At 44.8% G+C, this 27,242-nt stretch overlaps 1 protein-coding gene across 3 annotated transcripts in view; it reads left to right on the forward strand.

The window, feature by feature from the left end:
* Window positions 1–27,242, forward strand: part of STYXL1 (serine/threonine/tyrosine interacting like 1) — a 72,511-nt gene that overhangs the window by 36,620 nt on the left and 8,649 nt on the right. For all 3 annotated transcript variants that reach the window (XM_047837662.1, XM_047837661.1, XM_047837660.1), the window contains exons 5-8: window positions 566–711; window positions 9,094–9,239; window positions 18,209–18,306; window positions 19,985–20,097. In XM_047837662.1, the coding sequence (XP_047693618.1) occupies window positions 566–711; window positions 9,094–9,239; window positions 18,209–18,306; window positions 19,985–20,097 (503 nt within the window). The remainder of the gene's footprint in view (window positions 1–565; window positions 712–9,093; window positions 9,240–18,208; window positions 18,307–19,984; window positions 20,098–27,242) is intronic.

A 27,242-nucleotide genomic window follows, 5' to 3' on the forward strand; every position in this document is an offset into this window, starting at 1 on the left:
GGGTGCCTTTTGGGGGGTGATGGTTGCACAACTCTGTGAATACCCTAAAAACCATTACCTTATACACTTTAACTAGGTGGATCGTCTGGTATACGATATGTGTTGTGTGTATATATTAGATTTCTCTGTTAAATCATCTTTTCTTGCAATAACGTGGGGATCTATACAATTTAAGAGTTTACAGAAAAGAAGCATCAGCTTAAGTAGTAGCAAGTGGCTGTTTAAATTTTATTTTTTAATGTTTTTTTTTGTGAGAGAGCGAGTGAGCAGGGACAGAGAGAAAGAGAGAGACAGAATCCGAAGCAGGCTCCAGGCTGTCAGCACAGAGCCCGACGCAGGGCTCAAATGCACTAACCACAAGATCATGACCTGAGCCGAAGTTGGACACCCAACCGACTGAGCCACCCAGGCGGGCCCCTTAAATTTTAGTTATTAACACTCCTCTCCATTTATATTTGCTCAGTTTCCTAGACCGCTGCTTTTCCAGACAGGTGACCATCTACTGGAGCTCAGGGTGAATGGTGAACACACAGGGGACATTCACCTCTTTGGTCTCCGCTCTTAGGACTGGTGCCTGGAGCTGCCGTCGAGTGTGGCAGAGCCCTGGCCAACCTCACCCGCCACCCCGTCTGCATCCTGAGAGGAGGCTATCAGGGCTTCTCGGCCATATACCACTTCTTCCGGACGCAGAAGATCATCTGGATGCCACAGGTAAGGCAGGGTATCCAGCACAGGCAGGCTCAGGTGGGAGCCTGGTTTTCCCAGGGGACGGAGGGGTAGGGAGCTGGGGTAGAGGAAAGAGGAGGCCAGTGACAGGGAAAGGTAGAAGGGATGTAGGAGCCTGTGCTTGGGAAATGAACTTGGGGCAGCTGGAGGTCCAGGCCACTGTGACGAATTTATCATCGCCAGATTCAAGCCAGAGTTAGCGTGGTGTTTAAGAGGTGGGGCCCGTCCAGAGTGGAGGGATCCCTGAGGGGAGGGGGCTCCAGGTGGTGGGCCATCACCAAAGACCAGCAGGGGCACCATGATTTGAGGCTGCCTCTCCATTGGCAGCTGTCTGGACCCACAAGCCCTGACTGGTCCAGAGGACCCAAGAAAGGGTGAGCTAGCATCCCTACCTATGAGGAGTTCTTGGCTAGCAGGGGAGACCAGGGGCACCCTAGGTATCTGGAATCTCCAGAGGCACCTCCTAGAGCCAAACCGGAAGGAGGAGGAGCTGGTGAGCAGGAGAAGTGGATGCAGGGGTGGCCTTGACCTGCAGGCTGCGGGGGGGGGGGGGGGGGGGGGGGGGGGTAGGGCTGGTCCCTGGAAGGCAGTGTCAAGCTTATTGGAGGGTCTGAAGACAGTGGAATGTAAACATTCCCGGGGGGGTTTCCTTCTTTCCGATAATTGCCTTTAGCTTTTTGCCCTTAGTGTCTTAGGCTGATTCATAAATTCTGGCCACTTCCAATCTAATCCTAAAATGATTGGGGAAGTGTGCATATAAACTGGATTTTTTTAGAGATACATGGTGAAATCTTTATGGGTAAAACAATATAACGTCTGGAACTTCCTTCAGAATAATCCAGGGTGGGTTGGGAAGTTGGTGAGGGAATAGAGAAAACAAAATTGGCCCCTAGTTGGTCACGTTTGCAAATGAGTCATCTTCATAGGGGTTTATGATGTGCGTCTCTGCTCTTGTATATTTTTGAAATAATTTTTAAAAGTTTAATGTTTATTTTTGAGAGAAAGAGAGACCGTGGGGGAGGGGCAGAGAGACAGGGAGACACAGAATCCGAAGCAGGCTCCAGGCTCTGAGCTGTTAGCACAGAGCCTGACGCAGGGCTGGAACCCACGAACCATGAGATCATGACTTGAGCCGAAATCAAGAGTCGGACACTCAACCGACTGAGCCACCTAAGGACCCCTGAAATAATTAAAAAAAAAATTTTTTTTTAATGTTTTATTTTATTTTTTGAGACAGAGAGAGACAGAACATGAGCAGCTGTTGAGGAGGGCAGAGACAGAGAGGGACACACAGAATCGGAAGCAGGCTCCAGGCTCTGAACTGTCAGCACAGAGCCGACGTGGGTCTCGAACTCACAAGCCTTCGAGCTGTGTGATCATGACCTGAGCTGAAGTCAGCTGCTCAACTGACTGAGCCACCCAGGCGCTCGTGAAATACTTTTTTTGAAGGAGAGTAAAAAGATTCAGTCCAGTGCAAGCTAGGCTCGTGTACCATTCCATTCTCAGATCTGGATCAAATCTCAGTTCTTCCATCCCACAGAGCTGGAAGACAGTCTTCGGTTTGTGGGGGTGGGAGTCGCAAGGGGGGTGAGTTAGCTATAGGGACCTCTGTTCTCTTCCCGGCTCCTGGGCCTGTGACTGTGGTGCTGGGGGTCCAGAGTGGGACCCGTCTTGTCGGACTGGCTGCCCTCAGTGGTGGGGAAATGCCTCCTCACTCTGGCCCAGCCTTGTTCTGTCTGTTGCCGGTGGCCTTAGCTGCTGGTTTTCCTGGGACCTGGTTCAGGGGGCCCATTTATTACTAAGGATCTTTCAGAGAAACCCCGCTGAGACCTCCTGCCAGAAGCACCCCCAATTAATGTTTTCCTCTGGCAGTCCGTGACCCCTGACCATGTCCACACTCCTTCACCTGAATCCCTGAAGGAGCCACAAGGGAGTGATGGTAAGGAAAGAGACCCAGGCCGACCTTGCTGCAGCTGCTCCTTATCTTGACTCAGCTGCCCCAGCCAGCCTGGGCACAAAGGCAGAGACTCCTGTCTGAGGTTGTACGTGTTCCCATATCCAGGCTATTCATGTCTACCTGTCCTCCTTCGTCTGACGTAACCATGGTTTGATTTCCAGCTCACCAGGTGTATAGCCAGTCTCCCCATCCTGCCAGACACTCCTTGCTCCGAGAGGAGCCCCCCGTTATTGGCCTTTTAGCGTGTGAAATAAGCATTTCTCTGCAAACATCACACTGCTGATAACTCACCCCCTGCCCTTTTTTTAAAAAAAAAGCTTTAGTAAAGTATAACGGACATAGGATGAACTGCACATATTTAAATGTACATTTGGGTCAGCGTTGACATGTGTATACACCTGTGACTTGCCCTTGGCCCCAGTCTTAGCATAGATTGGGAAAAGGGGTGGCTGGTGGTGGTAGCTAGCAGTGCCTGCAGGGGTGAGTTCTGCCCCGGGATCTGTGGCCCTCTATAGAATGTAGGCACCTAGTATTTGTCTCTGTTTGGGACCTTCATTAGTAATTCCTGGGCAAGGATGAAAGCCCCACTCGCCTCCTGCTATGTGCTTTGATGTGCTATAAAGCAGGGGTGTCCCTGCTGCTCCCCAAGGAACTCCCAGGAGGGGTGATGGGGGCACTGAACCCTGCTTCAGACGCAGCCACTGGCAACTTCCTCTATTTTACATGTGGCCTCCCTTAAATAAAGTTTCGCTCAGAGCAAAAGCTTCTGGGACTAAAATGTGAAGAGCACACTAGAGAGAGATGGTGGTGAGCCCGGGGTGGCTGGTGCCATCAGATCACACTTGAGAAAGATGGTGATTGCTGTGCAGAAAGCAGACCCGTGGGGGGCAGGTGGGTCTGGGAATGTCGAGGAGAGGGCAGCTTTAAGAAGCACTTAGGCAGTGGCACTGATTAGACTTGGGGAGGGAGGGGGCGGGGGCAGGACATGGTGGGGGAGGGAGGAGCCTGGAATAGTGCCCTGGTTCCCGGTGTGGGTGACAGGTGGGGGGACACAGGAGGAGGCAACAGTGTGGGGCAAGGGCAGTGGGCTTCATTGGGACATCCTTGTCGACATAGGTATCAAAACCATGTCATCTAGAATTAACATGCCCTTGCCCTTTACAGCACAGCGTGTTTTCTCCCTGCCACACGGCCACAGGAAAGGAAGCTGGTTTGAAAGCAGCGGGAATAGCAGACAGATCTGTGTCAGGTGTTCAGTGAGATTTTCCGGATGAAATTAGGAGGGTTTCCTTTGGCTCCAGCAAGCTGAGCATCCTGGGTGGTGTCAGCCTGGGCTCTGGGGAAGCCTTGGGTCAGTAGCAGGCCTGCCTGCAGGTGGAAGGGTCACTCGTCCCTTTCACATGCTTGAGAATTGGCTCGGCTTGGTGTCTGCTCTTGGAGAAGGGTTTTTTGAGGCTGACAGCTTGGGAAGAATGTGGGTTTGCAGTGGGCTTACTGGGAGGGCCCATGTGCTGAGGCCAGAAGGCTCTGAAGCCTCTGAAGTGAACAGCCAAGTAGCCTGCGGGACTTAATGATGAACTTTTTGGGTGATGGGGGGGTTTGGAGCTGACGGCCAAGAAAGAATTCTTGAAGGCGTCTTTGGTGCAAAAAGGTGATTTTATGAAAGCACAGGGACAGAACCCGTGGGCAGGAAGAGCTGCACTGGGGCTGTGCAGAGTGGCTGCCCGTATCCTGTGGAGGTGGGGGAGGTGAAGTCCAGAGGAAGTTTCTTAAAGGGATTTCCATATGCCAAAGAGGATTTACAGATTACTGGAGCCCTAGCTATTGTCCAGCTAAGGTTGTTTTTCCCTCTAGGAAAGCATTATCATTAAGATAGTAGGGAGTTCTTGGGGATTAGGCGATTCATGAGATATTTGTAAACTGATGGAGATGCTATCAGTTTAACCGTTTGTTTCCTGTCCTTTCCTTTGTCCTTGGGCAGCCGGGGTGCCTTAGGAATGTCACACATATCCCACCTGGAGGGTGGGGAGGTTGTGCTAGCTCGTGCTTGGTGCTTGATCGGTGGCTTGCCTTATGGTCCCTCATCACTTAATGTTATTTCTTTCTCTTTTTAAAAAACGTTTGTTTATTTATTTTGAGAGAGAGAGTGAGCATGCCCGCAAATGGGGGAGGGCCAGAGAGAGAGGGAGAGAGAATCTCAAGCAGGCTCCATGCTATCAGGTCAGAGCCCGACACAGGGCTCGATCTCAATGAACCATGAGATTAAGACCTGAGCCGAAATCAAGACCCTTAACTGACTGAGCCACCCAGGCGCCCAGATGTTATTTCTGAGTCCATCTTGGGGCCAGAGGCATTTTAGAGCTAGGTTTGACCTTTGAAATTACATAGATCAGCATTTCCCATGAAACACTCATGGAAAAAAGGGACCTCTAAACAGATCATATTGGAAACAATAGTGTATACAATGTTAATGGGTTTTGTTTGTTTGTTTTCTTGACATTATGCCTGGATTTTATTTTACTAAATATCACAAGTAGATTTTCAACCCATACCAACAATAAATATGTAGCTACTGTATTATTATAAGCATCTGAGCTACAAAAACTCAGCCCAGGGAACCACTGGGAAGATTTTCAACAGTTCCCTGGAGGCACATTTTGAGAGTAGTCTTAGATTGGCATGCTTTATTGGCTGTTTTCCAACTAGTTCATAAATTAGCATTTGATGACAATTTTTTTTCTAACCACTTTCTAACACTCTCGTCTTCTTTCCTTGAAACAGATTTTGTAATTTTTTTTTAGTCAGTTTTATTGCGATATAATGGACACAGAGCCTGTGTCAAGTTTAAAGGGTACAGGGTGTTAATTCGACACACGTGTATATTGTGAAGTGGTCACCAAGTGGGGTTAATCATTACCTCAAAAGTAATTACCATTTTTTGGTGTGGTGGTGAGAACACTTAAGATCTACTCTCCCAGCAACTTTCAAGTACGATATAGTATTGTTTTTTTTAAATTATTTTTTAATGTTTATTTATTTTTGAGAGAGAGACAGAGCACAAGTAGGGGAGAGACAGAGAGAGAGAGAGAGAGAGAGGGAGGGAGACACAGAATCCTAAGCAGGCTCCAGGCTCTAAGAAGTTAGCACGGAGCCCGGTGCGGGACTTGAACCCACAAACCATGAGATCATGATCTGAGCCAAAGTGGGACACTTAACCGACTGAGCCACCCAGGTGCCCCTGTATTACAGTATTGTTAACTAAAGTTCCCATGTTGTACATTAGATCTGCAGAATTTGTGCCTCTTATATCTGGAAGTTTGTACCCTTTTGACCAACATCTCCCATTTCCCTACCCCCCAGCCCCCTGCAACCACCATTCCACTCTCTGTTTCTATGAATTTGGCCATTTTAGATTCCTCGTATAAGTGAGATCAGGCAGTATTGGTCTTTCTCTATCTGACTTACATGCATATCTTGGAAATACTGTGGGTTTGGTTCCAGACCACTACAATAAAGCAAATAGTGCAATAAAGCCAATCAGATGACTTTTTTTTGGTGTATATAAAAGTTCTGTTTAGACAATACTGTAGTCTATTAAGTGCACTATAGCATTACATCTAAAAAAAAAAAAACAAAAACCAATGAACGTACCTTAATTAAAAATACTTTATTACTGGGGAGCCTGGGTGGCTCAGCTGGTTGACCATCTGACTTTGGCTTAGGTCATTCATGGTTCATGGGTTCAAGCCCTGAATCAGGCTGTCTGCTCTCAGCACAGAGTCTGCCTTGGATCCTCTGTACCCCTAGCTCTCTGCCCCTCCCCCACTTGTGTGCTCTTTCTTTCTCTCAAAAATAAACATCAAAAAAAATTTTTTGAAGTACTTTATTACTTAGCAATGCTAGCCATCATCTGAGCTTTCAGTGAGTCATAATCACTGATCAGAGATCACCATAATACATAGAATAATAATGAAAAGGTTAGAAATTTTGTGAGAGTTACCAAAATGTGATAGAGAGAAGTGATCAGATGCTGTTGGAAAAATGCCACTGATAGACTTGCCCGATGCAGCGTTGCCACAAATGTTGTTTGTAAAAAAAAAAAGAAAAAGAAAAAGAAAAAGGCAGTATCTTTGAAGTAAAATAAAGTGAAGCATAATAAAAGGAGGTATTCCTGTGTTTCACTTAGCATAATGCCCTCAGGGTCCACCCATGTTGTCACAAATGGCAAGATGTCCTTCTTTCTCGTAACTGAGTAATACTCCGTTCTGTATACATACCACGTTTCTTTACCCATTCATCTGTCGATGGACACGTAGGTTGTTTCTGTGTCTTGGCTACTATGGGTAATGTTGCAAGGAACATGGGAGATATTCCTTTCTCAAAATAGTGATTTCATTTCTTTTGGGTATATACCAAGAAGTGGGATGGCTGGATCATATGGTAGTTCTATTTTTAAGTTTTTAAAAAAACTCCATACTGTTTTCTATAGTGACTGTAATGAGCGGATTTTTTTTTTTTTTTTTAATCACAGGACTTTCTTGAACCTTTACTTGGTAATGTACACTGTCGATTTCTTTTTTTTAAATTTTTATCTTTAACATTTATTTATTATTGAGAGACAGAGCATGAGCATGAGCATGGGAGGGGCAGAGAGAGGAGGAGACACAGACTATGAAGCAGGCTCCAGGCTCTGAGCTGTCAGCACAGACCTGACACGGGGCTCGCACTCACAAACCGCGAGGTCATGACCTGAGTCGAAGTCGGACACTTAACCGACTGAGCCACCCAGGCACCCCTCTCTCTCTCTTTTTTTCTTTTTTTTTCTTTCTTTTTTTTTTTTTTTAGCATTTATTCATTTTTTGAGAGAGAGAGGGAGAGGGGGAGAGAGAGAGAGAGAAAGAGAGAGGTAGGGGGAGGGGCAGAGAGAGAGGGAGACAGAATTTGAAGCAGGCTCCAGGCTTCGAGCTGTCAGCACAGAGCCCGACAAGAGTCTCGAACTCGTAAACCATGAGATCATGACCTGGCCAAAGTTGGATGCTTAACCGACTAAGCCACCTAGGCACCCCTGTACATTGTCAATTTCTGAGATGGGGATGTCAGGTACAGCTTCCCATATGTACTTGATTCTCTGAAGCTTTTTTCATAGTGCATTGTGAAGGGACCACTGTTTCCTAGAACATGCTTTGGGAAATGTAGGATCTTTGTTTTTCAAAGAAACCCCAATTTTTCATATCATAACTTTGGATCTGGAATGCAGTGAGTCTCCATTTAAGTGGTGTCCTGTTCTCCCTACCTGTCTACATCAGAACTCCTCACAATTTATTTCCTGATGACAAATAGGCTCTATGTGGGTAGTTTCATTCTTTTTTTAAAGAAGGTATTAAAAGTTTGGTGGCCTCCAAAAATAATAGGATATAATTATAATATACAGTTATATAATTAAAAGGCTATCCTTTCAGTAATTATATAATTATGGTATATCATAATATAAGGCTGTCCCCTCTCCCTATCCTACTGGGCACACCCTGGATTTACACAGTTCTGCGTCAAGGGGGATTAGACACCAATTTTCGAGCACCCAGAAAAGTGCACACAGGTGCCGTGGGGGTAAGTGGGATGTTGGTGTTCAGAGGCAGTGTGCTGTACAATGATTCAGTGGATCTGCCCGTCTCTTACTACCAGCCTTCTAACTTCTTATTCAAGTTCTTACTTGTCAGTCTCTGAATGCCCACATGTCCGTCTCATTCACTGTTCTGGATTATCTTTTTTTTTTTTAAGTTTATTTTTTTTAATTTTTTTTTAACGTTTATTTATTTTTGAGACAGAGAGAGACAGAGCATGAATGGGGGAGGGTCAGAGAGAGGGAGACACAGAATCCGAAACAGGCTCCAGGCTCTGAGCTGTCAGCACAGAGCCCAACACGGGGCTCGAACTCACGGACAGCAAGATCGTGACCTGAGCCAAGTCGGCCACTTAACCGACTGAGCCACTCAGGTGCCCCTTTTTTAAGTTTATTTACTTAGAGAGAGATAGTGAGCAAGGTGGGGAGGGGCAGAGAGAGAGAGAGGGAGAGAGAGGGGGGGAGGGAGGGAGGGGGAGAGAGAGAGAGAGAGAGAGAGAGAGAGAGAGAATCCCAAGCAGGCTCCACGCTGCCAGCACAGAGTCCAGTGTGGGGCTCAAACCCACAAACCATGAGATCATGACCCAAGCTGAAATCTAGAGTTGGACACTTAACTGACTGAGCCACCCAGACGCCCCTCTGGATTATATTTTTAAGTTTGTTTGCTAAGCCACATTTTGAGAGGCAAAAAAACAAACAAACAAAAAAATTTCTTCCCTAGGGAAAGAAAATACTATTATATTATTATATACCATACATATTCTATATAGTACTTTTTCCTTCCTTTCAGGAACTGGATGCATTTCAGCCCTACCCTGTTGAAATAATTCCAGGTAGAATCTACCTGGGCAATTTCAGGCAAGCCTGCGACCCGAAAATTCAGAAAGATTTGAAAATCAAAGCACATGTCAACGTCTCCATGGAGGCGGGGCCATTGTAAGTAGAAATACTATTGATTTTTAAAAATTAAGTATGTATATAAGATACCTGGTGCTGTGCATTTATAGAGCTGAAGGCTCTGTACTTGTCATCATCTGTTCCTGGTTTATAGTCTATTTCCTGGCTTGGCCATGGCATCCTCTGCCTCTGAGACTCAGTACTTGCCCTTTAAATCTCACCACAGTCAGGGGCACCTGGGTGGCTCGGTCAGTTAAGCGTTTGACTTTGGCTCAGGTCGTGATCTTACAGTTCATGGGTTCAAGCCCTGCATCGGGCTCTGTGCTGACAGCTCAGAGCCTGGAGCCTGCTTTGGACTCTGTCTCCTTCTCTCTCTGCCCCTCCCTCACATGTACTCTGTCTCTCAAAAATAGACCATAAAAAAAAATTAAAATGAATGTACTCATAAAAAAAAAAAAACCTCACCACAGTTAATGGTTTCCTGGCATTTAGCATTATGGAGCAAAGTATCCTGTTTTGCCCTGCTTTGCTTATCTCAGGCTCTCTGAGAAATGCCCCCGTCTTAGTTCTTTGGGACTGCTATGGCAGAATACCATAGACTGATGGTTCTGGTGATTCATTAAATATATTTACTTTCTCACTGTGTGGAGGCTGGGGAAATTCAAGATCAAGTCGATTTCATTCCTGGAGACAGCCTGCTTCCTGACTCATAGATACCCCTATTTTTACTGTGTCCTCACATGGTGGAAGGGGCAAGGGGGTGATCTGGGGCCTTTTGTACAAGGGTGTTAATCCCATCCATGAGGGCTCCACCCTTATGACTGATTTATAGTCTCACTTTTGTTTTAAATTTTATTTTATTTTTTTTATTAAATTTTTTTTCAACGTTTATTTATTTTTGGGACAGAGAGAGACAGAGCATGAACGGGGGAGGGGCAGAGAGAGAGGGAGACACAGAATCGGAAGCAGAGCCCGACGCGGGGCTCGAACTCCCGGACCGCGAGATCGTGACCTGGCTGAAGTCGGACGCTTAACCTACTGCGCCACCCAGGCGCCCCTTAAATTTTATTTTTTTAATTAACATACAAATTAGCGTATAGTGTAACAATGATTTCAGGAGTAGATTCCTTAATGACCCTTACCCATTTAGCTCATGCCCCCTCCCATACCCCCTCCAGTAAGCCTCTGTTTGTCATCCATATTTATGAGTCTCTTATGCTTTGTCTCCTTTCCTGTTTTTATATTATTTTGTTTCCCTTCCCTTATGTTCATCTATTTTATCTCTTAAAGTCCTCATAGGAGTGAAGTCATATGATAGTTGTCTTTCTCTGACTAATTTCACTTAGCATTAATACCTTCTAGTCCCATCCACATAGTTGCAAATGGCAAGATTTCATTTTTTTTGATTGCCGAATAATACTCCATTGTATATATAGACCACATCTTCTTTATCCATTCATCCATCGATGGGCATTTGGGCTCTTTCCATACTTTGGCTATTGTTGATAGTGCTGCTATAAACATTGGGGTGCATGTGTCCCTTTGAAACAGCACACATGTATCCCTTGGATAAATGCCTAGTAGTGCAATTGCTGGGTCGTAAGGTAGTTCTATTTTTAGTTTTTTGAGGAACCTCCATACTGTTTTCCAGAGTGGCTACACCAGTTTGCATTCCCATTTACAGTCTCACTTTAACAACCCCCAAATCCCAGACAAAACGTGAAAGCAAGGGCTTTCAGACAATGGCCGGCAGACAGTACAGGAGATTGATTCCTCAGACAAGGGAAAAAAAAACAAACCCAGATGAGCCCCTCAGTTGATCCAGTGTATTGGTAGGAGACTGTTCGCAAGTCACAGTACAGTAAGGGGGCCAAGACAGATTGCGTCATTCTTTCTGAGTTGAGGGTACGAAGTTGAGAATTCAGAGAGGTCAAGTTGGCTAGAATTTGCGGGAGAGAACTGCATGGAGAATAGAGAGCTGAATATAAAGAAAAGGTCTTGGGGCAGTTGGGTGGCTCGCTCAGTTAAGTGTCTGAGTCTTGATTTCAGCTTAGGTCATGATCTCATGGTTCCTGAGTTCAAGCCCCACATCGGGCTCTGCGCTGACAGTGTGGAGCCTGCTTGGGATTCTCTCTTTCTGCCCCTCCTGTGCATGCACTCCCTGTCTCTCTCAAAATAAATAAGATAAACTGAAAAGAAAAAGCTCTTGAATCGCCCCGAGTTTTTAGCTGGATACTGCTAAACACATGAATGTGAGAAAACTACTCAAGGCTGGGAGAAAAACCAATAGAAATGAGCTAACAGTACAATCTCCAGTACTGATCTCCAGGCCAGAGTAGTATGCGTTTCCAATCAGAGGAGACAAAACTGACTATATATTGGGCATCAAATAGAGCACTCAGAGAAGTATTGCCTCAGGGCGCCTGGCTAGCTCAGTTGGTAGAGCATGCAACTCTTGATCTCAGGGTTCTGAGTTCAAGCCCCACGTTGGGTGTGGAAATTACTTAAAAATAAATGGTTGTTAAAAAGAAAAAAGTATTGCCTCAGTTGTGAGGCCTAGATTAGGGATGAAAAAGAAAATGTCTGAGATGAAAAATACACTGACTGGAATTAATGGCAGATAAGACACTGCAGAAGAAAATGTTGGTGAATTGGAAGACATACTAGTAGAAAGTGTCCAAAATAAAACCTAGAGAAGAAAAAGAAAAAAAGAAAAACTAGAACAGAACTTCAGTGAGATTAAGAAAATTCAAGAGGCCAAACATATGTGTAAATTGGAATCTACAAAGGAGAGGAAAATGAGGAGACAGAACACATATTTAAAGAAATAATGGCCTGGGGCGCCTGGGTGGCGCAGTCGGTTAAGCGTCTGACTTCAGCCAGGTCACGATCTCGCGGTCTGTGAGTTCGAGCCCCGCGTCAGGCTCTGGGCTGATGGCTCAGAGCCTGGAGTCTGTTTCCGATTCTGTGTCTCCCTCTCTCTCTGCCCCTCGCCCGTTCATGCTCTGTCTCTCTCTGTCCCAAAAATAAATAAACGTTGAAAAAAAAAATTAAAAAAAAAAAAGAAATAATGGCCAAAATTTTTTCAAATTTGATAAACTATAAATAAAATTTACCACTAGAAATAATAATTATGTGGATACATATAAAATACTTTACCCATCACTTTTAAATCTCTTCAAAACATAATTGACCACAGAAAAAATAGTAACAATGTATTTTGGGATTATAACATAAGTAGAGGTAATACGGCCCACAGTTTACTAAAGCAGGAAGAGGAAAAATAGAAGTATACACCTGGAAGATTCTTACCCTATTTACATGAAGTGGTACAATGTAATAAAAAGTTGAAGATGTGTTCTAGAAACTCTAAAGCAGTGACCAAAGATAGAACAAAAAATAAAACAAAGAATTATAATGAATAAGACAAAGATACAAGGGAATCATAAAAAAATCAATCCAGGGGCACCTGGGTGGCTCAGTTGGTTAAGCGTCCAACTTCCGCTCAGGTCATGATTTTACAGTTTGTGAGTTCGAGCCCCATGTCAGGCTCTGTGCTGACAGCTCGGAGCCTGGAGCCTGCTTTGGATTCTGTGTCTCCCTCTCTCTCTGCTCCTTCCCTGCTCACATACTGTCGCTCTCTCAAAAATAAATATTTTTTTTTCAACGTTTATTTATTTTTGGGACAGAGAGAGAGCATGAATGGGGGAGGGGCAGAGAGAGAGGGAGACACAGAATCGGAAACAGGCTCCAGGCTCTGAGCCATCAGCCCAGAGCCCGATGCGGGGCTCGAACTCACGGACTGCGAGATCGTGACCTGGCTGAAGTCGGACGCTTAACCGACTGCGCCACCCAGGCGCCCCGAAATAAAGATTTAAAAAAATAAAAAAAAAAATCAATCCAAAGAAGGCAGGATGAGGGGAATAGAGAAGAGATGAGACCAATAGAAAACAAATAGCAAGATGATCATATCAATAATGACACTAAATGCAAATGGTCTAAATACCCCAATTATAAGGCAGAGGTTGTAGGCTGCTTATAAGAAACGTACTCTTTTTGTAAAGTTTATTTAAGTAACCTCTACACCCAACATGGGGCTCAAACCCATGACCCCAAGATCAAGAGTTGCACGCTCTTCTGACAGAGCCAGCCAGGTGCCCCAGAAACATACTTTAAATACAAAGCAAAGAGAGGTTAAAAATAAAAGGATGGGAAAAGACATTTCAGGCTAAGATTAATTAAAAAAAAAAACAAACACAACTTTTGGAGCGACTCCATTATTAGATAAATTGACCTTCACAACAAAGAATACTACCACATAAAAATTCCCCTCATTTCATTAAGGGAAGGTGGTCAGTTAATCTAGGTGCTAGATTCTAGAGAATCCACAATTATTTTTTTTAATTTTTAATGTTTATTTATTTTTGAGAGAGTGAGAGAGACAGAGCGTGAGCAGGGGAGGGATAGAGAGAGGGAGACACAGAATCCGAAGCAGGCTCCAGGCTCTGAGCTGTCAGCACAGAGTCTGACACGGGGCTCAAACTCACAAACTGCGAGATCATGACCTGAGATGAAGTTGGATGCTCAACCGACTTGAGTCACCCAGGTGCCCCAAGAATCCACAATTATTATCAGAGATTTCAACATCTCTCTTGACAGACAGACAATAAGTTATAATTTTAAAGATTAGAAGAGCACTACCATCCACATTTACCTAGTTGACAATTATAAGGCACTCTACCCAATAAAAGTAGTGTTCTTCTGGTCTTTGAATGTGTTCTATAGTACACATTCTTTTCAAGGGAACATGGAACATTTTTGCCAAGATAGAATATTCTGGGCATTAAAACAAGTGTCAAAAGACAAATAATTTGTTATAAAAATTATGTTTTTATGTTCTGACTACAGTGGGATTAAGTCAGAAACCAATAACAAGATATCTCGGAAAAATTCCAAATGTTTGGAAACTAAGTTACACACTTCTAAGTAGCCTATGGGTCAAAAAGAAACCAAAAGGGAAGTTAGAAAGTATTTTGAACAGAATGAAAATAAAAACACCACATGTCAAAATTTGTGGATGCAGCTACAGCAGTGCATAGAGGGAAATTTATAGCCTAAATGCCTATATTTGAAGAGTTTCAAATCAAGGACCTAAACTTCCACTTAAAAAAAAAATTAGAGGGGCGCCTGGGTGGCGCAGTCGGTTAGGCGTCCGACTTCAGCCAGGTCACGATCTCGCGGTCCGTGAGTTCGAGCCCCGCGTCGGGCTCTGGGCTGATGGCTCAGAGCCTGGAGCCTGTTTCCGATTCTGTGTCTCCCTCTCTGTCTGCCCCTCCCCCGTTCATGCTCTGTCTCTCTCTGTCCCAAAAATAAATAAACGTTGAAAAAAAAAATTAAAAAAAAAAAATTAGAAAAAGTAAGCAGGAGGAAGGAAATGATTAAGAGCAGAAATAAGTGAAATAGAAAACAAAACAATTCCAGAAACTCAATGAAACCAAAAGCTGGCTCTCTGAAACGATAATATCGCCAAACCCATTCCACACTGATCAAAAAAGAAGAGAGAGAAGACAAAAATCATCAATCTTAGGTACAGAGGAAGGACAATTTTCATTCTAGATGCTACAAATGTTAAAAAGCATTCTGTGGGCATTTATCCCACAGAGGTGGAAACTTATAATTACACAAACTTGTGTGTGAATGTCCACAGTGGCTATTTAGCGGATGAATGGTTGGACAGACTGTGGTGTACATATACCATGGAATCCTGCTCAGTAATAAACGGAATGAACTCCTGATACGTGCAACAACTTGGGTAAATATCCAGGGAATTAACACCAAGCTGATGATGATAATGATGATAATAATAATGATAATAATAAGGCCATCCCAAAAGGTTACCTGTTCCATTTGTATAGCATTTTTGGTATCACAAAATTTTAGAAATAAAGGACAGATTAGTGGTTATCAGAAATTAGGGAAGTTTGAGTTTGGGGCACGGGGTGGGGCAGGTATGGTTACAAAAGGGCACACGTGAGGAATCCTTAGTGTTAGAGCTGTTCAGTATTTTTGTTTTTTAAGTTTCTTTATTTTGAGGGAGAGAGTACATGTGCAAGCAGGGGAGGGGCAGAGAGAGAGGGAGACAGAAAATCCAAAGCAGGCTCCGTGCTGATAGCACAGGGATCAATCCCATAAGCCTGTGAGATCATGACCTGAGCTGAAATCAAGTCAGACGCTTAACCAACTGAGCCACTGAGGTGCCCGAGAACTGTTCAGTATTTTGGCTAGTATCTCCTGGATACATAAATCCGCACGGGTGATAAATCTCTATAGAACTTATTACATGCATGTGCACATGCATGCGCACACACACAATACAAGCAAAACTGGGGAAGTCTGAATACAGTTGGTAGATTGCATCAGCATCAATATCCTGGGCTATTATAATACAGTTTTGCAAAATGTTATCATTGGGGAAACTAGGCAAAGCATACAGTGAATCTCTCTGTGTTATTTCTTATAACTGTGGGTGAATCTAGAGTGACCTCAGTAAAAGTTTTAATTAAAATTTTAAAAATAATTAGGAAATATTACGAGTAATTTTATGCCAACACATTTGAAATTTCAATTAAATGAACCAGTTCCTTGAAAGACTCAAGCTATCTAATCACCTAATAACAAATAGATCATCTCTGGGTGCCTGGGTGGCTCAGTTGGTTAAGCATCTGATTCTTCATTTCGGCTGAGGTCATTGATCTCATGGTTTATCTCTTCCGGTGAGGGGCTTGATCCTACGACCCTGAGATCATGACCTGAGCCAAAATCAAGGGTCAGATGCTCAACCAACTGAACCACCCAGAAGTCCATGATCCACTTTGAAATAATTCTTGCATATGGTGCCAAATGTAGAACTAAGTTCATAGTTTTTGGTTCTTTTGTTTTGTTTTGTTTTGCTTTTCAGTAGGGTCTGTGCCCAATATGGGGCTTGAACTCATGACCCCGAGATCAAGAGTCACATGTTCTACCAACTGAGCCAGCCAGGGGCCCCCATTATTTGTTGAAAAAAAATGATCCTTCTCCTGTTGGACTGATTAGATACCTTTGTTGAAAATCCATTGACCATGTGTGTGTGGGATTATATCTGGATTCTTTTTTTTTTTTTTCTGGATTCTTTATTCTTTTTCACTGGCCTGTATTTTTATACCAGTTCTGCACTCTTGACTATTGTAGCTTTTTCAAAGTTGTCTCCTTTGCATTTCCACATACATTTTAATTTTTTTTTTAATGTTCACTCATTTTTGAGAGACAGACAGACAGATAGACAGAGACAGAGCTCGAGCGAGGGAGGGGCAGAGAGAGAGGGATACACAGAATCCGAAGCACGCTCCAGGCTCTGAGCTGTCAGCACAGAGCCTGACGCAGGGCTTGAACTCATGAACTGCAAGATCATGACCTGAGTCCAAGTTGGACGCCCAACCAACTGAGCCACCCAGGTGCTCCTCTGTATATATTTTAGAAGCAGCTTGCCAGTTTCTACAAAAAGCCTGCTGGAATTTTGATTGGGTTTGAATTGTATCCATAGGTCAGTTTGGGGAGAATCTTACCAACATTGAGTCTCCTGATCCATGAGCATAGTCTATCTCTCCATTTACTTAGCTCTTTCATTTCTCTAAAAAATGTTTTATAATTTCCCAGTGTACATGTTTTACACACTTCGTGTCAGATTTCTTCCTAAGTATTTGATATTTTTGACGTGTTATAAATGGTATTTTTAAAATGTCAATTTCTGATTGTTCATTGCTAGTGTATAGAAATGCAGTTGATTTTTATAGTAAGCTTGTACCCTTCTACCTTCTCCATCTAGATGCCTCCTACACTGTGAAGCTTTCCCCAGCTCCCTCAACTTCTCTCTGCTCTTCTTCTCCAGTATCACATGCAGGTCTTTATCCCCAAACCTAGCCAGTTAGATTGGGACCATTTGTTTCTGTGTCTGCCTCCCCCATCAGACCGGGAGCTCCTTGACGTTGGGAGAGGCCAGCTCCTATTTGGTTCATCTTGTGCCCACTAGGGTCCAGCCCACGGTCTGGCACACAATAAATAGTCATTGAGTGAGTGTCTGAGGAAAGAATGAATAGATGGGTGTGGATGGATAGATGGAGGAGGGAGGGGGGAGGGAGGGATAGATGGAGGAGGAAAGGATGGATGGATGGACAGATGGATGGGAATTGTATTTGCTAAACCAGGCTATTTTTGTTTCTGAATTTGCTGCAACTTCCTGCGTGCCACAGTGGTCTGCATACTGCTGAATGTCACCAGTAGACCGCAGTCTTCATAAATAACATTGACCAAATACTTACGGCATGCTGGACATTCTGCAAGCTCCCTGCAGGCATCTTCTCATTAAATATGTCACACACCTCCTCTCCTCCTCTCTCTCCTGTGTTCATAAAGTTCTAGCCACTCTGATTTCTCTGTTGGTTCTCAAATCCATCAAACGTACTCCATCTCTGCACCTTTGCCCTGTTCTCCTCTGCTCAGGGCCCTCTTTCCTCAGATGACTGCTTGGCTTGTTCCGTCACCTCTGTTAAGCCTGTGCTCAAATGTTACCTCCTCAGTGAAGCTTTCCCTGACCGCTAAAACAGCCACCTACCACTCTCCATTTCCTATCTGGGGCTTTCTCCATTTAACATGACAGGTGCATTCTCCCAGCTCATTACCTATTCCTTCCCATCCTCATTTCACTTTCTGCACCAGATTCTAGGAAAGTACCACGTTTGGTTAATAATAATAATGACGTCCTGTTTCTTGAGCGTTTATTCAAAAGTGTGCCAAGCAGACTGCCAGATGCTTTACATAGATGAACGGACTTCACCCACATGACACACCTATGGGGTAGGGGCTTTTTTTTTTTTCTGCGAGAGGTCCAGTTATTTGCCTGCTGCTGTGGATGAGGACCGCTCCAGCGAGCCTGTGTGTGAGGCTGCCCGATTGCCTGCTTTCCTTCTGTTTAGTTTTGTAGATGACGCTGACAGCCTCCTGCACATCAAGATAGAAGATTCCCCGGAAGCCAACCTTTCCCCCTTTTTAAGGCACCTCTGTCACTTTCTCGGTAAGGGGCAATCTCCAACCAGGAAGCCACTGGTCTGTGCCCAGGGGCCAGAAGGGCTGTGGTACCTTGTCCACGCTTCTGCTTCTGATTGTGACTGTCAGCACTGAGGAAAGAAAGGGTGGGGCCCAGCACAAGCCCGGCTAGGTGTGGCCAAGCCCCAGGACAAGCTGTCCCTCAGGAGCCCTTGACAATGAGGGCAGCCACATGTTTACCTTGGGGGTAGTGGGGCCAGATAAGACCACCGGATTGCAGATTGAGCGCCCTGCATTCTGACCCTGGCTGGACCAGTAGGCCCTTTTGGGTCCACTTAAGCCTTGGTCCCAGCCTCACTGCACCTGTTGGGAAATGAGAGTGTTGCCCGCCTCCCTCCCCCCACCACCTGCTGTGGGTGCATATGGTCAGAGCAGCCTGCTCTGGGCTCTGGGAACCCAGAGGTGAATCATACTCCATCCCTGCCCTCCTGTCCTGTCAATGGGTGGAATGGATGGAAAATTCCAGAACCCTCCCAGCTCTGACTTCCAGGATCCCCAGTGTGTGTGCCCAGTGTCCCTTTGGTTCTCCCATCACACATGGCAGTGCCCACCAATCACTTACCTCATTGAGGGTGCAGTTTTCAGTCACCCCAGGGCTCACGATTGCCCAAGGAGAGCAAGATGGCTGGAGAGATTGAGGTTGAGTCCAGTCAGGGACCCTACCCCAGGGCTGCCTGCTGGGTACCACTTTAGCCCCCAGCCCACATGGCCACACCAGGGGCCAGAGAATGGCTTTTTGGCCCAAACATCCTTATTTGCCCGGGAGGTTGCAACATTCACTTGACCAGTAACTAGGCTATGACTTGCCCTGTGTCCCACCTTGGGATGGCAGAGTCCTGTGCCATAGAGGCCCCCTCTCCAGCCCTACCTTGCTGGGTGGGACTTGCTGGGCCAGTCCTTAACTGCTCTGTGTCTCTGATTCCTTGTCTATATGATGAGGCACTTGGCCTTAACCATCTCCTCCAGTGCTGACGGTCTGCAATTTCGCATGTGGTATGTTTATCTCCAGTTCTCAGAGGTTACCCGATTAGCCCAGGATGCCAGCTTAGATTTCCTCCCCACCCCCCACTGGGCAAGCCTCAGCCTCAGGGGCGTTATTAAGTGTGATCATAGCTGACCTCTCCGTGTCAGGCATGGGGCTAAGCACAGGACAAAACCTTTTGAGGTAGTTGGTATACTGTAACCCCATTTTCTGGAGGATAAAACTGTGCCTTAGAGTAACATGCTCGGGTCATACAGCCAGTGAGTGGCCGAGCCAGGATTCATACCCAGGCCGTACTGCCTCTGTCAGCACCCCCATGTCCTGGGGGAACCATCTTCTCATCCCACTCAGGAGGCCAGCTGGTAACTGAGCTTCTTGGGCTAGAAACCTGGAGAGCCCCCCCTCCTAATAAAAAAAAGACCTTTGCATGATAATGCTGAACACCCAGTGTGATTTTCTTGAACTGCCAGTGAGGTCTGAGGACCTCCATGTGCCAGGTGATGAAACAGTGTCTCAGAGATGTTGCGTGACTAGCCTATGCCATGGTGTGCTGGGTCTGAACTCACTCTTGGACCATGGGCCCCTGAAGCCAGTCAGCTTATAGCAACTAAGGTCCACAGGGAACGAGGCCATGCAGGTCCCCTGCCTTTCCTTGCTCTTGCAGAACTTCACCTCCAGCTTGGCTCTGTCATCCTGGTCTTTTCCACCCTGGGCATCAGTCGCAGCTGTGCGGCCATCTTGGCCTTCCTCATGCATTGGAATGAGCAGACCTTGAAGGTACGCACTCCCCAGGCGAGGATCAGACTGCAGCTACCTCCAGCAGGCAGCGTCAGAACTGGACCTGGGAGGAAGGGGGCCCAGGCACTACCTTGGGGCCCTAACTGGGGGGTGGGAGGGAGAGGGGTCAGGGAAGGGAGCTCCAAGTCTAGGGCTCTATCCAGCATACACACCCAGGGGCAAGGTCCCAGAGGTCTGGGCCAGAGGCTGAGGCTGTGACATTAGAGATCTGAGGCTTGGCGTGTGGGGCAAGCCCAGAGACTCAGGTTGGGCAAGGCCACGGCCAGCCACACCCTCGTCATGTCCCTCCTCAATCTGACTACTGGCATTTGTTCAAGCTTCTCCCAGGAAGGTAAGTTTTCGCTATTGCTGGGAGCCAGAGACTTGCAGCGCCCCCAGGCTCCAAGGGCACCTACTCTGACAGTCTTTACCCAGATTGGAGAAGGGGGCAGAGATCTATCTCCACAAACCCTGTGGAACCAGGGCTCCTGGTGCCAAAGGCAGTACGTTCTGAGTGTGCTGGGAAATGGCAAATCTGCCCTGAGGGGAGGAACAGCTTGTGCGTGATTTCTGAGGACTTGGGTAGGACCCACACAGCTCCCATATATGCCCGGGGCTGTGCTTGGAGGAAGGGGAGCATCGAAGAATGACCATGGTCAGGGCCTACTGTTGTTGGTTTTGGATATTGACCCCACATGCTCTGTGGGGGTGAAATTGCAAGCTAGAAGGAGTCTTAGACGGCCAAGAATTCTACCTGTGGGTACATACCTGGCAGAAGTGAAAGCAAAGATTCCGAAGTTTGTAGAACCATGTTCTTGGCAGCAGCACTGACGGTAGCCGGGAGGAGGGAGTGACCCAAGTGTCCATCGACAGATGGGAAAATAAGTGGGTAGTCTATCCACACAATGGAATATTACTCAGCCTTAAAAAGGGAAGACATTTTGACACCTGCTGCAACATGCATGAACCTGGAGGACATTGTGTGGAGTGGAATAAGCCAGTCACAAAAGGACAAATACCATATGATTCCGCTTATATGAGGTACCCGGAGTCGTCAAAATCACAGTTCTTGGAGGTAGAATGGTGGGTGCCAAGGGCAGGGGGCAGCAGGAACGGGGAGCTGTTTAATGGACATGAAGCTTTGATTTGGGAAGATGGAAAAGTTCTGGAGATGGATGGCGGTGCTGGTTGTGTGATGCGGGGAATGCACTTAATGCCACTGAACTGTACGTCCAAACCCGGTTACGGTGGTAAGTTTTCTGTATGCGTATTTTACTACAATTGACGCCACTGAAAAAGAAAAGCATCTGGATGCAGAATCGCAGGCCTGGAGCGAGAGAACCAGACCCCTGTTCTCACCCCGTGCAAGGTGAATTGTCGGAGGTCATTGCCTGCTTGAGTGTTTTGGTGTGTGCTGCAGGGAAGGGCGTGATGTTGCTGATAAATCTGGGGAGGGAGGCCTGTGCCATTGCTCCTGTAGAGATGCCTCTCCAGCCACCTCCCCAAGAATGGGCACTGGCCTGCAAGGGGCCCCTTCTCCGCTGCCTTGTTGAGCTGGAATGTGGAGAAGACTGGAGCTGGCAGAAGGTGTGGAGAGCTCACTGCTTGCAGGGGGTGTTCCAGGATGGGAGCTCCCCAGGAGTTCGAATGGGGCCAATGGGAGCCCTGGCCTGCTGGGGTCCCTGATTTCCTTACGGCTCACGGTGAGGTTTGGGTACAAAAAGGTTGAGCGAGAATCTTGCAGTTCTGATATTTAGTGATGTTTCCCAGCCCTGACAAGCACATCACAGTCTTCTCTCTGCTCCCGGGCTTCCAGAGCTGGCTGGGGAGTGTGTAAGAGGGAGGGTTCACCCACCTGGCTCCTCTGAGTTCTCTAGCAGCGAAGGCCAGGTCCCCTCGGCGATGTGGTGGCACCCATGGGCCCACCCATGGATCCCCACATAACTCCAGCAGTGAATTCGAGGACCATCTGGGTGTGGCTGTCCTGCTCAGTGGGAGGACAGGTGCTTGGGTCCCTGAAGGACCCAGGTCCTCCTCTCAGGAGGAACCTGGGATTAGTAATCTGTGTTGTGTGCAGGGATGTCCTGTTGCTGGGGGCTCTGCCCTGAGATGCCATCTAGATAACTCTTGACAAAAAATGCTATGCAACCAGAGCTGTGGACAGCAAGGACTGCCACTATGACCTTGCTGGGTCTTTTCCAGACTGAGTTAGTCGTGTGTGGTGGTTAAGTTTTCCTAACCATTACCAAGTGCCCTGCATTACTGACAGAGGTTGACCTGGGCTCAGCTCTGCTGCTGCCTGGGGTCCAGAAAGACATTCCCTCCTCCTGTTGTCTGTGTGGTCCTAGGGTCCTCCTCCGTGCACTGGGGAAGCCATGTCCCTGGCTGTTGTCAGCTCAGTTGTCAGCTCAGAGCCCATGGGCTTGGCAAAAAAAAAAAAAAAAAAGTGTGGGCCACACTGGGGCAATATACTGCTTCCTGGGGCTTATGGTCCCAGCTGAGCTCACTGGGGCACCAAGACCAGAAGTGGGAAGTTAAGGGGTGAACCCTGAGCCACCCTGCTTGTCCTGGGCTTTCAAAGCTTTGGCACAAGGTTGTGTGGGATCCCAGAGCCAGCAAGTCCTTAAGAAATCTATTTAAGTTCCTTTAAACTGCTGACAGTAACTTTGTCTCTTAAAAGATCTTCAGAGAAAAACAAAACAAAATAAAACAAAACCCAACTCCTGAGGCACCATAATGGCTACTATTGGCAGAGTGCCAGGTCGTTGTGAATACTTCTTGCATAATGAAACCACAAGGACCCCGCAGATTGTTATTATCCCTGTTTTGCAGGAGGCTTCTAGAGGCTGAGTAATTTGCCCAAGGCTCCATAGCTGTAAGTGGCAAAGCTGGAATCCAAAACCACCACACGGCACAGTTTGACAATCTGGGCTTTACACAGAGCCCAAGGTGGTGGGAAGAGCATTGGCCTTGCACCCTGAAGAATGGGGCTGTGGGCTGGCTGCTGCCTCTTACCAAGAGTGACCTGGCCACATACCTTCATCCTTCGATCTCACTCGTGTTTTCTGTGAGTCCAAGCAGATGCTTTGTGGGCTGAAAGGGGTTGTGAGCAGTGAGTGTGGAGGACTGTGATTATAGTTTGTCCTCAGGGGCCCCATCTGACCTGATCAGGACTTAGTAAACCTTACAACTGCATAGCTCTGCCCCAGGTACCACTGTTGTTGTTATTGTTGTTTTAAATGGCAAAGTACAGATAACATGAAATTTACCATTCTGTCATTTGTAAGCATGCAGTTCAGCAGCGTTAAGTACATTCACATTATTGTGCAGCTGATCTCCAGAACTCTTTTCATCTTGCAAAACTAAAGCTCTATACCCGTTAAGTAGCAATTCCACATTCTCCTCTCCGCCCAGCCTCTGGCAATCACCATTCTCCTTTCTGTGTCTATGAATTTGACTCCTTCAGGTACCTCATATAAGTGGAATCATACAGTATTTGTCCTTTTGTGAGTGGCTTATTTCACTTCACATAATATCCTTAAGGTTCATCTATGTTGCAGCATGTGCCAGAATTTCCTTGCTTTTTAAGGCTGAATGATATTCTGTTGTATGTAGTATTCACCAGTGAGCCCATCAGGGCCTGGTGCTTTCTGTTTTGGAAGATAAGTTTTTAATCCAATTTCTTTAATAGATAAAGGCCTATTCAGATTGTGTGATTTTGTGTGAGTCTTGGCAGATTGTGTCTTTCAAGGAATTGGTCTGTTTTATCTAGATGCTATGTGGACATGATGTTGTTCATAGTATTCCTTTAGTCTCCTTTTAATGTCCATGGGCTCTGTAGTGATGTCCCTTTTTCATTTCTGATATTAATGAATTGTATCTTCCCTCCTTTTCTTAGTCTTGCTAGAAGCTGATCAATTTTGCTGATTTTTCCCCCAAAGAAACAGCTTTTGATTTCATTGATTTTTTTCTGTTGATTTTCTGTTTTCAATTTCATTGATTTTGGCTTTAATTTTTATTTTTTTCTACTTACTTTGGGTTTAATTTACTCTTCTTAGTTTCCTAAGAAGGAAAACTTAGAGGATTGATTTAGATGAACATTCATCTTGTGAATGTTCCATTTGATCTTGAGAAGAATGTATATGCTGTTGTTGGATGGAATATTCTATAGGTGTCAGTTATATCTAGTTAATTAATGGTGCTGTTGAGTTCAACTATGACCTTATTGATTTTCTGCCTGCCATATCTGTCCATTACTGATAGAAAAGTGATGAAGTCTCTAGAACAGTGGATTCATCTATTTCTCCTTGCCTCACATATATTGATGTTGTTAGGTACATGCCATTGTATGTATGTATATACGTATTTTGTTTATCCCTTCATCTGTTGATGGACCTTTGGGTTACTTCTACCTTTTGTTTACTTTTTGAATAATGCTGCTGTGACTGTGGGTGTGTGAATATCTTTGAGATCCTGCTTTCAGTTCTTTTTTTTCCTGTTTTATTCTTTGTGAAGATATAATTAAATATAACATCAGTTTCAGGTATATAACAATTGTTCAGTGTTATGTACATACTACAAAATGATCACAATAAGTCTTGTTAACATCCATCACCACATATAGGTACAAATTTTTTTCTTGTAAGGAGAACTTTATCTACTCTCTTAGTAACTGTAAATTATACAGTACAGCATTAACTACAGTTACCATACTGTGTATATCCCTAGGACTTATTTTGTAACTGGAAGTTTGTACCTTTTGACCACTTTCCCCATTTTGCTCACCTCTGGCCCCTACCTCTGGCAACCCTCAGTCTATTCCCTGTGTCTGAGTTCAGCTTTTGTGTGGTTTTGTTTTGTTTTTTAGGTTCCATATAAGTGAGATCATATGGTATTTGTCTTTCTTTGTCTGACTTCACTTAGCATAATGCCTTCAAGGTCCATCCATGTTGTTGCAGATAGCTGGATTCCTTCATTTTTAATGGTTGAATAATATTCCATTGTGTGTTCCATTCTGTTCCATGTTGTCTTTATCCATTCAGCCATCAGTGGCCACTATGGTTGTTTCATGTCTTGGCTATTGTAAATAATGCTGCAGTGAAAATGAGGTACAGATACCTTTTTGGGCTAGTGTTTGTATTTCCTTTTTTTTAATGTTTATTTTTATTCTTGAGAGAGTGCACATGTGCAAGCAGGGGAGAGGCAGAGAGAGAGGGGGACAGAGGATTCAAAGCGGGCTTTGTGCTGACAGCAGAGAGCCCTATGTGGGGCTCAAACTCACAAACTGTGAGATCATGACCTGAGCTGAAGTCAGATGCTTAACTGACTGAGCCACCTAGGTGCCCTGTGTTTTTGTTTCCTTTCTATAAATACCCAGAAGTGGAATTTCTGGATCATATGGTAATTCTTTTCTTTTTATTTTATTGTTGTTTTTTTTATTTTAGAGAGAGAGAGTGCATGTGAGTAGGGGAGACAGGCAGAGGGAGAGGGAGAGAGAGAATCTCAAGCAGGCTCCATTCCATGCTCAGTGTGGAGCCTAGGATTGTGACCAGAGCTGAAATCAAGAGTTGGATGCTCAATAGACTGAACCACCCAGGTGCCCCATATTCCTAATTTTTATGAATCTCCATATTATTTCCATAGTGACTGTACCAATTTACAGTTCTATTAGTGCATCGAGGTTCCCTTTTCTCCACATCCTTGTTTGCACTTGTTATTTCTTACATTTTTTTTTGGTAATAGCCATTCTGTGATTTGTTACCTCATTGTGATTTTGATTTGCACTTCCCTGATGATCAGTGATGTTGAGCATCTTCTCCTGTACCCATTGGCCATCTGTATGTCTTCTTGGGGAAAAGACATCCAGATCTTCTGCTCTTTTTAAAATCAGATTTTTTTCTGTTACATTGCAAGAGTTATTTATATATTTTGGATATTAACCTCTTATTAGATATATGATTTACAGATCTTTTCTCCCATTCAGTAGGTTGCCTTTTCATTTGGTTGATGGTTTTCTTTGTTGTGCAAAAGCTTTTTAGTTTGATGTAGTTGTTTGTTTTTGTTCTTGTTGCCTTTGCTTTTGGTATCAAATCCAAAATATCATCACCAGGACTGATGTCAGGGAGCTTACCAGATATGTCTTCTTCTAGGATCATTATGATTTGGGGTCTTACATTCAAGCCTTTAATTTTTTTTGAGTTGATTTTTGTGTATGGAGGAAGACATGTTCCAGTTTCACTATTTTGCATGTGGCTGTCTAGCTTTCTAATGCCATTTATTGAAGATTGCCCTTTACCCATTGTATATTCTTGTCTCCTTTGTCATAAATTAATTGAAGATTTATACATGTTGGTTTATTTCTGGACTATTTTGTTCCATTGACTTATGTGTGTATTTTTATGTCCATGCCATACTGCCTTGAATATGATAGCTTTGTAATATAGTTTGAAATCAGGATGTCATGCCTCCTGCTTTGTTCTTCTTTCTTCGGATTGCTTTAGCTATCTGAGGGTCTGTTATGATTCCATACAAATTTTAAGATTGGTTGTTCTATTTCCGTGAAAAATTCCATTGGAATTTTGTCAGGGATTGTGTTGAATCTGTAGATTGCTTTGGGTACTTGGGATGTTTTAACAATGTTAATTCTTCCAATCCATGAGCCTGGAATATCTATTTATTTGTATCCTCTTCAATTTCTTTTATTCATGTCTTACAGTTTTCAGTGTATACATTTTTAGCTCCTTGGTTAAATTTATCCCTAGGGATTTTATTCTTTTTGGTGTAATTATAAATGGGATTGTTCTCTTAATTTCTCTTTCTGATAGTTCATTATTAGTGCACATGATTTTTGTGTATTGATTTTGTATCCTGCAACTTTACCAAATTTATTATTCCTGATGTTTTTTTGGTGGATACTTTAGGGCTTTCCAAATATAATACCATTAGTAAAGAGTTTTACTTCCTTTCCAATTTGGATGCATTTTATTTCTTGCCTAATTGCTCCTGCTTGCAATACTATGTTGAATAAATATGGCAAGAGTGGGCATCTTTCTCTTGTTCCTGATCTTTTTTTTTTTTTAATTTTTTTTTCCAACGTTTATTTATTTTGGGGACAAAGAGAGACAGAGCATGAACGGCGGAGGGGC

This window comes from Prionailurus viverrinus, chromosome E3 (assembly GCF_022837055.1).
Source record: "Prionailurus viverrinus isolate Anna chromosome E3, UM_Priviv_1.0, whole genome shotgun sequence".
In the NCBI taxonomy this organism is placed as follows: Eukaryota; Metazoa; Chordata; class Mammalia; order Carnivora; family Felidae; genus Prionailurus; species Prionailurus viverrinus.